This window comes from Manacus vitellinus, unplaced genomic scaffold (genome assembly GCF_001715985.3).
Source record: "Manacus vitellinus isolate BGI_N305 unplaced genomic scaffold, ASM171598v3 scaffold_14_pilon, whole genome shotgun sequence".
Taxonomy (NCBI): domain Eukaryota; kingdom Metazoa; phylum Chordata; class Aves; order Passeriformes; family Pipridae; genus Manacus; species Manacus vitellinus.
This window is the reverse complement of record NW_021939063.1, coordinates 6,580,565-6,594,836: the sequence shown is the minus strand read 5'-3', so window position 1 is coordinate 6,594,836 and position 14,272 is coordinate 6,580,565. Positions and strand designations below refer to the sequence as shown.

At 41.9% G+C, this 14,272-nt stretch overlaps 1 protein-coding gene across 6 annotated transcripts in view; it reads right to left on the bottom strand.

Moving 5' to 3' along the window:
- The window catches only part of MAGI1 (membrane associated guanylate kinase, WW and PDZ domain containing 1), a 336,329-nt gene that overhangs the window by 18,795 nt on the left and 303,262 nt on the right, over positions 1-14,272 (bottom strand). For 4 of the 6 annotated variants that reach the window (XM_018068395.2, XM_018068398.2, XM_018068397.2 and 1 more), the window contains exons 14-17: positions 11,953-12,169; positions 6,077-6,154; positions 3,291-3,382; positions 2,182-2,374 (exon numbers count right to left, since the gene is read on the bottom strand). In XM_018068395.2, the coding sequence (XP_017923884.1) occupies positions 2,182-2,374; positions 3,291-3,382; positions 6,077-6,154; positions 11,953-12,169 (580 nt within the window). The remainder of the gene's footprint in view (positions 1-2,181; positions 2,375-3,290; positions 3,383-6,076; positions 6,155-11,952; positions 12,170-14,272) is intronic. The other 2 variants (XM_018068396.2, XM_025894685.1) reach the window with 1 other exon arrangement.

The window sequence follows — 14,272 nt, the reverse complement described above, 5'->3', positions numbered from 1 at the left end:
CTCCTTATTCTCCCTGGTCCTCTGGACTCCCTCCAGTTGGGCTCTCTCCAACTCAAACATGTCTTTCTTGAAGTGCTGGACCATATTGCACTAAGCCATCATCTGCTGGGAAATCAGGAGAGTTCCCCCCTGCCTACATCCCAGCAGAGTGTTTTCCTTCACCTGAGCCAACCTCAGCGTAAAGCTCATGGCCCACAACGGCTTCCACTTCGTGTTGCTCAGCCTGTTCTCTGCAGCCCATTTGTGCAGCTGAGAGCAGCATATTGCACTTGTCCCTGCTGAATGGCTGCCTCCACTAATCAGGTCACTTCTCCAATTTGGTGAATCAAAATTAAGTTGAAGTTCTTAAAAGCAACAGAAAAAAAGCAAACAAAATCTAATCCTCTAAAATCATGGTCCAAAGAAAAAAGACTTTAAAATATCCTTGGATAGAAGTGCCATCTGCACTTAAAGTATGTACTAAATATATAGTATTCTACATATTAAGAATACAGGCGCATAAAATTCCCTCTACATGAATCTCAAGACAGAGAGTACCCATTTAGGTGAACAATCTTTTTTCTACTGGCATACGGATGACAGGAAGAACAAGGGACCAAAATTCAGGAACAGCCTTCTCTACAAAGTTATACCAGAATTTAAAAGCCTGCAAATATAAGGTGAAAGAAGGGATTCTGAATAATTTATCCTAGAGTAAGTGTCCACATTTGAAATGATTCAGAAATAGCTCGGTCTGGAGTAACATGCCTCTGAATGAAATATCAAGAGAGATCTCATGCATCTAAATCTTTCATGGTAATTTCCAGCCTGGAGGCTGTAAAACTGAATAGAAAATCTATGCACAAAAACAATACCAAAATTCAGCTGCCCTTCCCCTTCCTCCCAAAGCTCTTCTCCCGAAGCTTCTCTCACATTGGCAGCCCTTGGTCAGGAATTAAAGAGAGGCTGTCAGAGGAGAGACATTACCTGGTGTTCAATCCACAAAGTGAAGGAGGAAAGAAATGAGAAATGAGCATCTAATATTGTGCAGAAGGAGCTCAGTCCTGGATAAGAACACAGAGCTATTTTAGAGGTACTTTTCTAGTCCTAACTTCAACTGAGGGCCTCATTTCCAAACTGAATGTTATTTTGATGCTCTTTAAGATCAAAGTACAGCGCTGCCTATTTATCCGATGATGCCTAAACTTGAAAGGCTACACAATATCCTTTCTTTCTGAATAAGTGAGCTAAATGAAATGCCACAATTGAGCTCCCTAAAGGGATTCACACAGAAAGAGGCAGCACCCCAAAGTTACTCTCCAATATTAAGCATGAGGTCACATGTCATTTAGAAAGCTCATGCTCATGTCTTCCATTTTCTTTGCTATCAGGACATTTTTCAGTCACTCATCTGGGTGCCACCAGGCAGTGTCACTTCTCTCTGCATCTCTGTCTTTCTGCCAGCTTCTTTTTCGTCCATTTAAACCCTACACTGGTGCAGTGTGTGCACAGTGCCCAGCATAACTCAGCACACAGAAACCTCTCTAGACTTGAGCAATCTGGTCTAGTGGAAGGTGCTTATGGCAGAAGGGTTGGAACTGGATGATCTTTAAGGTCCTTTCCAACCCAAAGCATTCTATGACTCTATGATAACAAACATGCACGCCTTGCACCACCAGAACCAACGTTTACAGTTTTCCATCCTGCAGTTGGTTGACTACATGTTGAAGTTTCCCCGAGCCTGGGACAGGGGACACCACACACCACTGCCTTCACCTCCCCTCCTGTGGACTCCTCAGCTTTTTTCCCCCTCACTCCCAGTTTAAGGGTGACTATCAGGCAGCACATTTATTTCAGGAAGTAAACAGAAAACACAGGCAGTCAGCCACAGTGCTGTTGCTGTATAAGTAGAACTAAAAACGATATACTGCAACCAAACAGTTCCTCATTTTATCCAAAACCTTCACGAAGACTGGGAAATCCAACCGAGATTGAGAGACTCTTGACTGGGAAAAAAATACTTGAAACTTATTTGATCAAGAACAAAAAAGACTAAAAACAGGCAAAAGAGGAAGAAGAACAACACATCCCCTGAGTTTTCCCAGTACTAGAAGGAGAAGTTTTTTTTCCTTTAAACCATTTGTTGAGCAGATGGGAGCTTGGCAAGAAAAGCTATCCCTGCAGAGAAACACTGCAGCCTACCTGTGTAAACCACTTTGCGCCTGACGGTCAGATTGACATGACCTTGTTTGGCTGCCTGTTGCATAAGCTGGACGACAAGCTGGTGTGATTTTCCGACAACAGGCGTCCCATCCACACAGATCAGTTCATCACCCGATCTCAGGCGGCCGTCAGCATCAGCAGCACCCAGCGGTACAATGTGACCGATGTAAATCTGATGAATTAGCAGAGGAAGAGAGACAAATGAGAACCAGCCCAACAGCCAGCTGGAAGCAAGGGGCACTCGTAGTTAGACCCAATTTAGTAGGGACATGAAATTGTTGACAAATGTCTGCTGGTCAGGAAAGTTGCTCCTGTGAAAGCAGCTCTGTGTGAATGCAGCCACATCATGGAATTGTAATAAATTGACATCTTGTTTCTTTAGGCAGTCCATTCACTCTAATGACAGATAGCCTTGGGAAACTCGTTCAACCAGACAGTGACCAGACAGGAAGATGGTTAAAAGCACTGAGGGTCTTGTCAGGGAAGTTGAGATTGAGTTACTCTTTCAGTTGCCCCTAGGGTTTACAAGCTTGGTACCACTCGCCTGTCCACCAACTCAGTCTTGGTTTATCTTCAGTGAGTTCTGTGGAGTTACTTTAACGTGAGATGAATTCATGATCTCTCTTCCCATAAATGAGCAAAATAATTTTGGCAGGGAAAAACATGGAAATTCATGCTGCCACTACCTAGCTGTGACCTGTGCAGAATGTGAAAGGACGACACCTCCCACAGGCACTGAATTTATGGTAAAGAAGTTGAGTGAATTCGAGAAGAGGATCGAGCAAATAGAAAACCTGGCATTCTAAGATCAAAATACTTGCAAACCTGACCAGGACATCCTTTTCTCAGCATCCAGGCAATTCCAGACCTATGTGTTTCTATCTGGTTTACAACAAAAGTAGAAGGAGAAAAAAGCCCCATTTCTGTTATGGAGTTCTGGGATTTTTTTTAAAGGGGGGGGGGGAGGAGTTGCAGGATATATATAATCCACAAGTTACTTCAACAGTCATGCTATAGAACAGTTCTGCACATCTATACATGCTACTGCCATGACTGAAAGATGTCGTGAGTTAAAACATGATACTCACAGGTTCTCCAGGCTCATTTCCACCTAGAATCCTAAATCCAAAACCGGTTTCCTTTCTCCATAGAAAGATATCCTGCTCTTGGTAATCTGGAACTGAAGGGAGAGAAGAAAAACTGTAATTTTTAATCAAAAAACTACACCTTTATAACCAAGTCAGGACTATTCAGATGTATGTGTAGGGGGATCCGCTACTCAATTTTAACCTTCAAATAAGGTGGTCTTGAGTTTTCAGACAATATCGCAAACATAATTTTAAATACTAAAGGATTATTATTTCAATCACTACTAAAAATTATGCAGTGGTTTCTACTTTCTAGGTGTCTAACTGTGACTTGCCATTTGTTTATCACTATAATATCTCCTTCTGTCAATATTAGCATCATTACCCAGAGCAAGAGCCTCTTCCAAATCGTCAATAAATAAATGTGTACAACAGAGAATTACTCTGCCAGAAACAATACAGCTGTCTTCTCTTTCACAGGAGACAAGAGACACTTGTTATGACTTCTACTGTTTAATTAACTTTCCCAAGCTCAGTTTTCTGTCTTTCTACTAACACTGCTTTAAATAACAATGGGGCAGATCCCCAGTTGTTGTAAATCAAAAGAGTTCCACTCAAAACAATGCAGCTTTCCTGACTCTCACTTGCTTGAGTACAGGCTCTGCAAAACCACTGAAGAGATAAAACAAGTTGGAAATATAAAAAAAAAACCCAACCTCACCTACTCATTAGTATGGAACACCAGCTAGGTTGTTACAATGAATATTACATACAGTGAAGTACTAACCTTGAAGAGCGGTTGAACAGTAATGTTTTATATTAACTTACTCATGCTTGCTTTCATCCTTTTTAAAAAATGCAAAACTAATTGCTAGCATTAAATCATATCAGAAGACAACTTCAGGTTCATTTAATATTTATTGGATAGTATCTGTAACATTGACTAATTTTGTAATGATCCCCTCCCAAAATTTATAATTAATGATAATAAAAAGCTGTTCCTTTACCAGTCAGCTGCCTATATTTTCAGTAAAGAAACCAAAGTATATAATTCAGGAATCTGATTTAAATAAGTGCCTACTCAGACACAGGATGCAGCATGTTTAATGAAACATCATTTAGTTTTCTGTATCTATGAGCAGGTTCTTTTCTACTGACATCAGTGAGTGTCGGATTGGGCCCTAATTGCATTTTACACTGCCTGTGCCTAATGTGCAATGATTTGGGTCTGGTCTGGTGCTTTTCAGTGTTAAGACTTTTGGTTAGCTCTGATGGTCTCTCTTCAATGATTCAAGAGGATTAAAATACAATATGAACTGAAGATCTGGGAATACTAAAAATTAAATGGATAGGTGAGTGGTAAGGTACAGATGCCTGCTTTGATATTTTCATTTAAACTGGCTTTATATATAATCTTTTCACACTTTAATTACCTGCAGTTATAAACTAAGCTTAAGACCCATGCCCTTACTGAACTGGAGAATAATTTTTGTCCAGACACAATTACAGAGCAGTCAGGTGATGAATACACTGGGTGCCTGAGCGGCTCATCTGTTCTGGCTGAAGGCAGCTCTCCACCCTACAGACGTGTGGCACAACAGCAGAATTCAGACAATGAATTAATTGGTGTTTGTCACTGCCTTCAGCGAGGGGAGCGTGACGAGCAGAGACACTCGGAAGTGTCTCTCCAGCCCTTCGCAGGCTATTTTGGCAAAGGCTGGCCCCAACCAATTAATAGTGCGTGTTGGATCTGTCAGAGGTAAAGTGGCTTCTGCAGAGAGCTTCAGCAGAGCCCGTTTCCTCAGCATCTCTCAACACCTTCCCATTTGTCAGCCCTCCAGTCTCACTGAACGATGCCGTATGTCCCTGGTTTGGGTACCAGCAAGACAATTAATGCTGCTGGAGGGAACAGCAAGCCCGGCCGGACTGGCAGCATCAAACCAAAGCAACATCAAAAGACAAGTCTATCCCCCAAAGAAGCCAGTTCATCCATGTAACACTCCTTCCACTGGAAGGATTACAGAGAGGTGGAACACAGATGTGACAGACATACAGACAACACACATTTACACAGAGTGAGTACAAACCAAGCAAAACTCCTTTGACCACTTTTTGCACTAGCTCTGCAGTACAGTGATTCACTGGCACAGCCCAGAACACCCATCCACCTCTGTGCTTCAGTGCAGGTGAGGTGGGACCCCCTGAGGTTCCCTACTGGAAAATTATTTTAGGCTCTCCCATTATTCATTAGCACTTCAGAGAAGCCACTTTCCCTACTTAAAGAGAAAAATGGTGGTGCTCAAACTCTGCTGAAAACGAGTGGAAAATGGCCTCTAGGAGTCATTCATTGCATCCCCATACCTTGACTGATCTCAAGCATGTCTGACTCTGATAAAACATGTGCATAGCCCAAATGGCTAAAATTTGCCAGTCTGCTCGTCGTGAGTGAAACCAGAGCACTTGGAGAGCATTGCAAAAGTGGTAAGAAGAGTTCTGTTGGGGCCATGAGGAGGAATGGGAGAGAAGTGAGTGATGCAGCTCCGACGATGAGCCACGTGGGCAAACTCATGAACGAAACAGGACCATGATACGCCCACCCCACCACCGCCTACGCGATCCGCCGCCAGCCAGGACACAGTAAAGCGAGTGCTTTGCACCCTGGTGGCTAACCTTGGCCTATGGCCCTGCCAGACTCCCTTGGTGATGAAGAGCCCCCCGCCACAGAGCAGCAATGACACCAGAACAAGACATCACAAGACACAGATACATTCTCGGCACAGTCTTACATTCTCCAAAACTCGTGGAATTGATTTCTCTCTCTCTCTCACCCTTGCTCAGTCCAGTTGCAGGCGAAGGTGACATAGCTGCAATATTAATTTTACAGTTTTGCAGAGCTTAATGTATCTTCTTTCTTGTTAGTTCATTTAAGTAATTGTGACTTTATGGATCATGTTAGGCTTTCATGCATAATTTTTTTAAGATTATAGGTACTATGGATTATGACACACTAAATTTCACATCTATCTGCACACGCCTGTGCACATGTGGATATATAATAAACACACATATGAATTCATACATTTATGCACATGCATGCAGGTATATTTGGACAACCTCTTTTTTCTCCTCAGAGGGAAAATTTCTTTAAGAACACCTTAAATATACTTTGCTACAAAAAAAATTTTCACTTTCATGACATGGTTAGTTTTTCAAATGTAAATATTTTTTTCTAATGTTAAAAAAATTCTAAATATGTGGTGATGAACAATGAACACAGTGTTTAATTAGAGGTAGTTTTAATCAAACTTTTCTATACAAATTTCAACAACTATCTTATATGTTATATAAAAGAAAAATCTGCCCAGTGTGACATCAGTTTCAACACAAGATGGATTCAAGAATGATCAGTATGAGTTTGCTTTAGTCACTGGCTCATTTGAGGCAGCAGCACTCTCAGTGACTCATAGCTTGGCAAAGTATAAAAGGTTTAAGGCCCAGATTCAGCAAAGTATATAAAGACAATTCTGAAACTAAGAGTGAACAGTCTCACTGAAGCTGTTGGAGAGTGTCAGAGTTGAGAAATTCTGCAATTTAGCCATAAAATCTTAGGAGGTTCCATATTTGCAAGAAACTCATTTTCTAAACTACCCCACTGCAGTAGAATTCCAGGTTTTTTTGCCTTCTCTTTTTAACCAACCCTCCTGGTGGCACGGGAAGCTTTTGAAAGATGGCTTCAGCATGTTCTTGACAAGATGACCAAGCTCTGCCAGTGAGGTTTGGGGAGGGTGTGATGCCGTGAGTGAGCCATGGAGCCTGCCCATGACTCCACTCCCACCCTCCACTGCTCACTCGACGTGCTGTGAGTACTACGAGTAGTACTGTCCTTTTTAGCAAGACTTTCCCTAAGGGCACGGACACATCTGTGTGTCCAAGAGTATGACTGTAACTGTTTGTCTACTATTAATATAATAAAAGGACATAACCCTACCAAAGGGCTTTTATTAAGCATCATCTTGAAAGTCAGCCTGATCAGAAGGCGGCTGCAATTTCTGGAGAGTGATTTTCTTTTCTATTTTAGGGAGAAAGTATCTAATGTTTGTATCATTGTGCAAATATTTTTAATTCTATGTAATTGCTGGTGAGTGAACACTACACACCGGGGTCAAGACTTGTTTGTATTATTTTAATTAGATTTGAGGAGAGAAAAATCCTACCAAACAAATTATGTGCCTGAAAATAAAATTCAAATATTAATGATAACTTAGAATATTTTAAAAGCTTTAAAAATTATCTATCGTGTTCTGCTTTACTTTTAATTAAATGCTTAAGCCCTTCAAAGGGATTCATTAACACATCTGCAATTCAGATTAATTCATTTTGTCACTGCTGTTTTGACAGATGGCCATATGTAGGATACGGTATTTTGCAAAGCAATCAGGCCACATGAGAAAAATTTGACAACAGATTGCGTTAATCTTTAAGGAAGTTTAATAATACATTGAAAAATAAAAAGCATATTATAAAAATATATTTCAATAAAACAGTGCGAGGTTTTTAGAATTGCGGCTCTCTGCTAAGCCATTCAATTGCCGTTCCTCTCACTGAGTGCTCTTCATGTATGTCATTCCTGGATCCTGGAACAGTTTCAGTTTTTAAACCTTAAGGGTTTGTCCTTCTCTCTGATTCATGTACACAACTCCCACGAGCAGCAATGAGTTACCAATAACGAGGAGCTCAGGCAGCTAAAACTTAGCACCAGCAAAGAGTGCATTTGTTATCGCCACCAAATGATCTGTTTTCACATTCACTCAGCACAAAGCCGGCTATTCTCAAACGTCCTAATCCAGCAAAGACTGGCAACTCTGGGACAGATTGCAGCAGAGCATTTGAGCTCAGCCTTAGCCTTAAAGCATCCCCAGTCCTTTTGGGTTTACAGCTTGAAAATAAGCTTCCTTGGACCAGAGTCAAAGCACTCAGCACCTCGCAAGGCTGATCCCCTCACCCTGGGGAGCTGCACGTGAAGGAACTTTAACACACATTTGTGGAATAAAGTTGCAGTTCTCATCTGCTGCCACTCAGCCAGGGTCCAGATACAGTGATGGAGCCATTGCAGAATTAAGAGTGCTTCCTGGTATGAAGATGCATTGGGTAAATCAAAAAAACACATGCTTTTAACACAATTATGGGTTAGCTGGTGCTTTTGAACTTAATTCTGCTCTACCAATGGCTTCAGTGAGATAGGTCACATAAGGCAAACGCAGTTCTTTTTAATGAAATACTGATCCAAGGACAACTCAAATAGAGGAAGAACGCATTTTACCAATTCTGAAAAGTTAAACTGTTGCTTGTGCTTCCCATGTCTACATTCTTATTATTAATGTTAGTAACAGTGGGATGCACTCCCAGCCAAAAAGGCAGTAGGTGTTCATTATAGATTCAGTACTTCTTAGAAATATCCTGGAGACGATGAATTCATATATTGAATAAAACCTCCTTATATTATTATTTTTAGATGAAAAAAATCTGTCTGGGCTGGGGCTAATGAATTCATCTTCTTGTGTCAGCTGCACTTGAAAAATTGCACTATGTACTCTTTATGCTGAACAATTTCACAAATGGGAAAAAATAAAACACTTAAGATGATCTAATGCTCTAAAATTCTATCCTTTTAAAATTCATCATATGCTTCAACACAAAGGGTTGTTGCTGTTTTTCAGTCCACTTGCTGGGGTTCAAGGCCCTGCCTCTCAAAAGAACATTTCATAATCTTTTTCTGGTTTTTTAAAATTTAAGGCCAGCAATCAACAGAGAGCAAGCCCTGGTCTGGGTAGTTGAGAGAGCTGAGCTGGACCTCCTCAGGCAGTGGGGGATTTTAGCACCCACGAAATGCCCGGTTATTGGATGTATCAGCCACCCTCAGCACTGGCACTAGGGTGGTATCCTCCTGCTGTACATTAGACATTCATTTAGTTCTGTTCACACTTTCATCAGAAGACTGCAGAGAGAGTCACATCTAGCACCCAAAGCTATGGATGCCATGGGAGATGCTAACCTCAGACCCAAAGCCAAAGGGAACGAGTGCTCAAATAAAGAAGGAAGCGATGATATGACTGTATCTCCACCAGCCAAAGGTGGCACAGGGGTTAAACCGAACTGCAGCTGAGTACAAACACGAAGAACAGCACATGTGGAGCAGAAGACAATGAAACTGGAGTGCTCAGGGAATGGTTTCTCCCACCACACACTCTAGTGCTCTGTGTCAGCAGAGCTCTCTCTGAGTGATCAGAGAGCCACACAGTTGGTGCTTGGGAAACACTGGGAACTGAGTCTCTAAGGGATGATTCAGGTTCATAACAAAGGGAAGCAAACGCGGTGCCTCCCTGCAAGCTCCCAGGGCAGCACACCCAGGTTTCAGCTGCGAACCACAGCCTCCATTTATGAGACTGGTGAGAAGTGAGGGCTTTGTGAGGGAAGGAGAAGGAGCTGATCAGGAATCTCTAAATAAAACCACCAGTCACACAACGGGATCAGACCATGACAGGAGACAGAGTGTGTCCAACTCCATTTTTCACTTATCTTTCCTGTTTTTCTTCACACTTCATTAGGTACAGCAAAGCCATGTCACTAGCTAAGAATACAGGTTAATCCCCAGGGAATGTGCTTCACTCCAGCTTAGGGTTGGAAATTCATAGGCCCTTGGACACTTCAAGTGGCACAAGTTTACAAGGAGACAAGACCATATCACACTTTGGCCACTCTTGAAAAACCTTCTATCTATGAAATCAAGAAACCTCAGAAAACACCTTCCTGGAAAGGAAGAGCAAGGGGATGGAAAGGTGGTAGAGAAGCAGCGACGTTCAAACAGGTAAGTCTCATCTGGTAGAAGAGGCGGGAGACAAGGACTGAAGCAGTAGAAGAGGATCAACACCACTACAGAGATGCTGGACCATGGAAAGGTGAGACAAGGAAGCTGAAGGGGTGTAGGAGATCCCAGTCTAACAACAGGCCCAGCAGTGAGGATTGTGGCACAGGGAAAGATGGGGTGTGGGAAAACAGGTGGTCAAGAGACGGTGAAAAGGCCTGTTGAAGGCCTCTACTCACAGACAAGGATAAAACCTCTACAAGATAACTGCAGGCATTGAGGAAAAAGGGAGGATTTAGTACATGGTGCTGGAAGTGGACACAGAAGGGCAATTGCCTGCCTGTGCACTTCAGGATTTCTCCAGCTCAGTCTTGGGTTTTATCAGGAAAGACAGACAGGAGTTAAGGCTGCTAAGCTGATACTAATGACTAATTAGTAGGAGTTAAACAGTTAATTAGAAATTAGCTAAGTAGCTGCAGGGGGTCAGAGGCAATGCCAGCACAGCGCCAACAGGAACCATGCGAGCTGAGCAGTGGCAATGCCAGTGCCACGGAACAGCCTCAGCCTTGTCCACCAGGGCAGGAGAAGGAGGAGCTCTACCCACAGCTCTGCAGGGCTGAATAGTCACCATCCCTCAGCTCTTGCCCCTTTTTCCTATTTCAGTGAGCTGCTTGTACAAGTTCTGTCACTGCACTCGCAGATCAGTATGACCTGGCGCAAGAGCCCACAGGGTCAGCACACCTAATCTCTGAGAAGGGATGGGAAGGGAAGCAGTGCACAGAAGCTGAGACACCTACAAACTGCATTGCTGAGACATTCAATCCAAAGAGAAGAATCTTCAGCCAAGAAACTGTGACTCATGATTTAATTTTTCCAAGATATAAGACTTCAAAGTAACTCGTTTGGTCAGAGAAAAACAGTCCTACCATTTTTCATTCTGAAGTAACGTTCATTTCATACTGGTTTTACCAATTTCCTGTTAGGACATTAAAATCAAACTGCAGGTGATACTCTCACAGAATGAAGACTTTGAAACTTCCTTTTCTGTAACTGAAGTTACTACTGCCTTTCAAAAGGAACCTAATACTCTAATTCTTAAAGAAGCTTTTACAAATTTGATCATCTTCAGCAGTGCAATTAAAGCAAAGCCAATGTGTTTATTCTGTTTGCAGAGAAGAAGCTGATTGAAACCATATTTATAGTCTTGGAGCAGAGTCAAAACCTTGCTGAACTATTAGCCAAGTGCGCAGATTATTAATTGCCATAAAAGCCACTTACAATATGCATTTGATATCTGTATTGTTAAAAGTGTCCACTCTGGTCAAAGTAAAATGGCTCAGCTGGATTTTCTCCTCCCCAGGGTGAGGCTGAAAAGCATCTGATATGAATTTCAGCAAACTAATTACTTCCCTTCCTCATTGAAATTCCTATGCATATCAGACAACGAGTCTTAACATCAAAAAAGAGTTTAGGATCTAGATAACAAACTTGGAAATTCTCCTTCAGCCTAACTGAAAAGCAAAATAAAAACATAGGGGAAAAGATGGTCTTTAATTCTAAAGGGATTTTTCATTTTAAGCTTTATGTGCCCTTTCCTAGAGATGATCTAAATTCGGTCCTCGCCAGAGAGGAAACCGCAGCTCTACCAAGTAGACATCACTGGCAGACACCGAATTAACCAACCGAAGCCTTACATTTTCAACAGAAATCTAAAAAGATCCAGCCCTTCGCAAAGAAAACACGCAGGGAGCAGCTGCCGGAGCCGTAGCCTTAGCAACCACACCTGCTTCATATACTCACGTCGGCTTTCATACATGCTCCTGGACTGGGCCCAGATTTTGAACGGATCTGGCTTCTTCTGCCCAGAAGTGTCCGGCTGGTCCGCAGGCGCTGCCTCCGCGGCGCTGTAGTCCGGCAGCACCTGCGTGCTGTGCACGGGGGACGCGGTGTGCCCGCTGCGGTGGCTGGAGACGCTGTGCTGGGAACTGTTTTGGCTGTCTTTCCTTTCAAGTGGTTGCTGTAAGGAAGGAAAGCAAGTGGAAGGAGAGAGAGAGAGAGAGAGAGAGAACAGACGGTTATTGGTCTTTGAGTGGGTGTTTGCCATCAATTTTTCTCCCTTCTTTGATCGGGGTTTCTGCATGCACATAAGTAAATATATAAATTATGGTTTTGCTGCTAGTTAATGCTGGGTACAGTTTAATTCCCCGATGACAGATTTTGATAGGCAGACTGACAGAAAGACACATGCAAAACAAAGTCATTTATCATAAAAAAATATGCATTTTTCCATCTAACACATAAGACGGATCTAAATCTCACTATAGGTGACTAGTTTCAGTGCACTTATTTTTTCCTGCATTAAGGTAGAAAAATTCAACAACCTTCTACTCAGATAACATTATGGTCTAACTTGACCCTGAAAGAAAAAGGAAAAAGTACCAGATTTCACTGTGAAAACTCAAACTGTCCCTCTGAATCAGATTCAAGCACAGACCTTACTACTTTTCCTCTGCAGCTCTTGCAAACCTCCACACCACAAACGGCTGGACAACATCCCTTGGATGGCTCTGCTTCCCAGAGCATCCACAGGATTCCTGCAGACCTTCACAAATGTGAAAATGTCTATTTGCAGTTTGATTTCCTTGTTTTAATTGAGCATATTAAAACAGGAAAAAATGTGTCTGCCTACATTCAGGGCTTATTCCAAAGCAATATGTCAAGAGTTCTGCCTGCTCACTATTTAGCTAAGCAGGGTACGTAGTTCTTAAACTCACAACAGTGTGCTCAAATGAAACACAAGTCACATCTGCAGTGCCAGGATTTGTACTGCTCAATATGCAGAAAAATCCTCCCCCAACAAGAGCTCCCCAAACTGTTCAGCAAATGCTTTTCAATGCTCTTTTAAGATGACCTTGGGTTGACATCAAGGTTCAGTGCAATCTCCCACCTGCTCTGACACAGGGAACTGTGTCTGGAAAAACAGAATCTCTGAGGTTGTTTTTCCTACTTCCACTATTTCCCAGCTAAAAGGGGTCAGCCACTGGCACCAAGAAATTTAAAGCCTCCTGCTGGCAGAGGGTACCTGAAAACACTGCAACAGAAGTCTCTGATTTCAGGAACTCTTCTACTGCAAACCAAACAGGTTAGGGTGGCAAACACAGAGCAGATCAGCACAGAGGGCTGATGTGTCCACAGGTCTGGGGACCCCTTGCTTCACTCTGGACAGGAAACCCCAGGCAGCCAATGCTCCATCACAGAAGGGATGAAATAATTACAGAGGAGAAAGTCACCATACAAAGTGCCCCCTTTTTGAGTCTTAAAAAAATCCCAACAGATTAGATTGTTGTTAAGTTGCACATACTTCAGGTTTACACTGGAAAAAAAAAAAACAGGTCCAACAGCCCAAATGACTTTGACCTCTCAGCCTTGCATTCAAGTTGTTGATTCACTACCAGCATCTTTTAAAGGATAGACTAGATCTCTCAAAGAATGTGAAATTGCCTTTGTCCTTTAAAGCAATTTTGAACAAAGCATACCTGCTGTGATTACTCATCTCCAGACTTTCAAATACAAATATCTGAAACAATTTCCAACATTTATAGCTTTTTAAGTGGTAAATGAAGCTAATTCACACATAGCCTTTCAGTTTTTAAATGAAGCCATTTTAAAACAGCTATACTGGGGATAATCACTCCTTTGTAATTTAAAAAAAAAATACAAAAACATTTTACATCTCTCAGTCCAGCCATCTGGATTGGTTTGTTTGTTTGGTCAAACTACTAAAATAACTACAAGCATCCTGTGAAACTTCAGGCCAATATCACTGGAAATAGCTGGGTTACAGAATGTGGAGTACAGGGACTAAAATGTGAAGCTTTATTCAGCCCCTGGAGAAATAGTGAGAACACTCTGAAAACTTTCTGATTTAAAAAGAAACAAAGTTTAAACTTCAAAAAGTGCTCTCGCTTTGTGATATGAAAGGTTTAAATTTTGAACAAACTATGAATTCCATTTCGTATTTGGGTTGCAAATGGAAGTGTCAGCATATCTCAAGTAAAACCATCTCTAATTAAACTAGAGTTTCAATTGCAAATACACAGACATTTTTCAAGAAATAAGG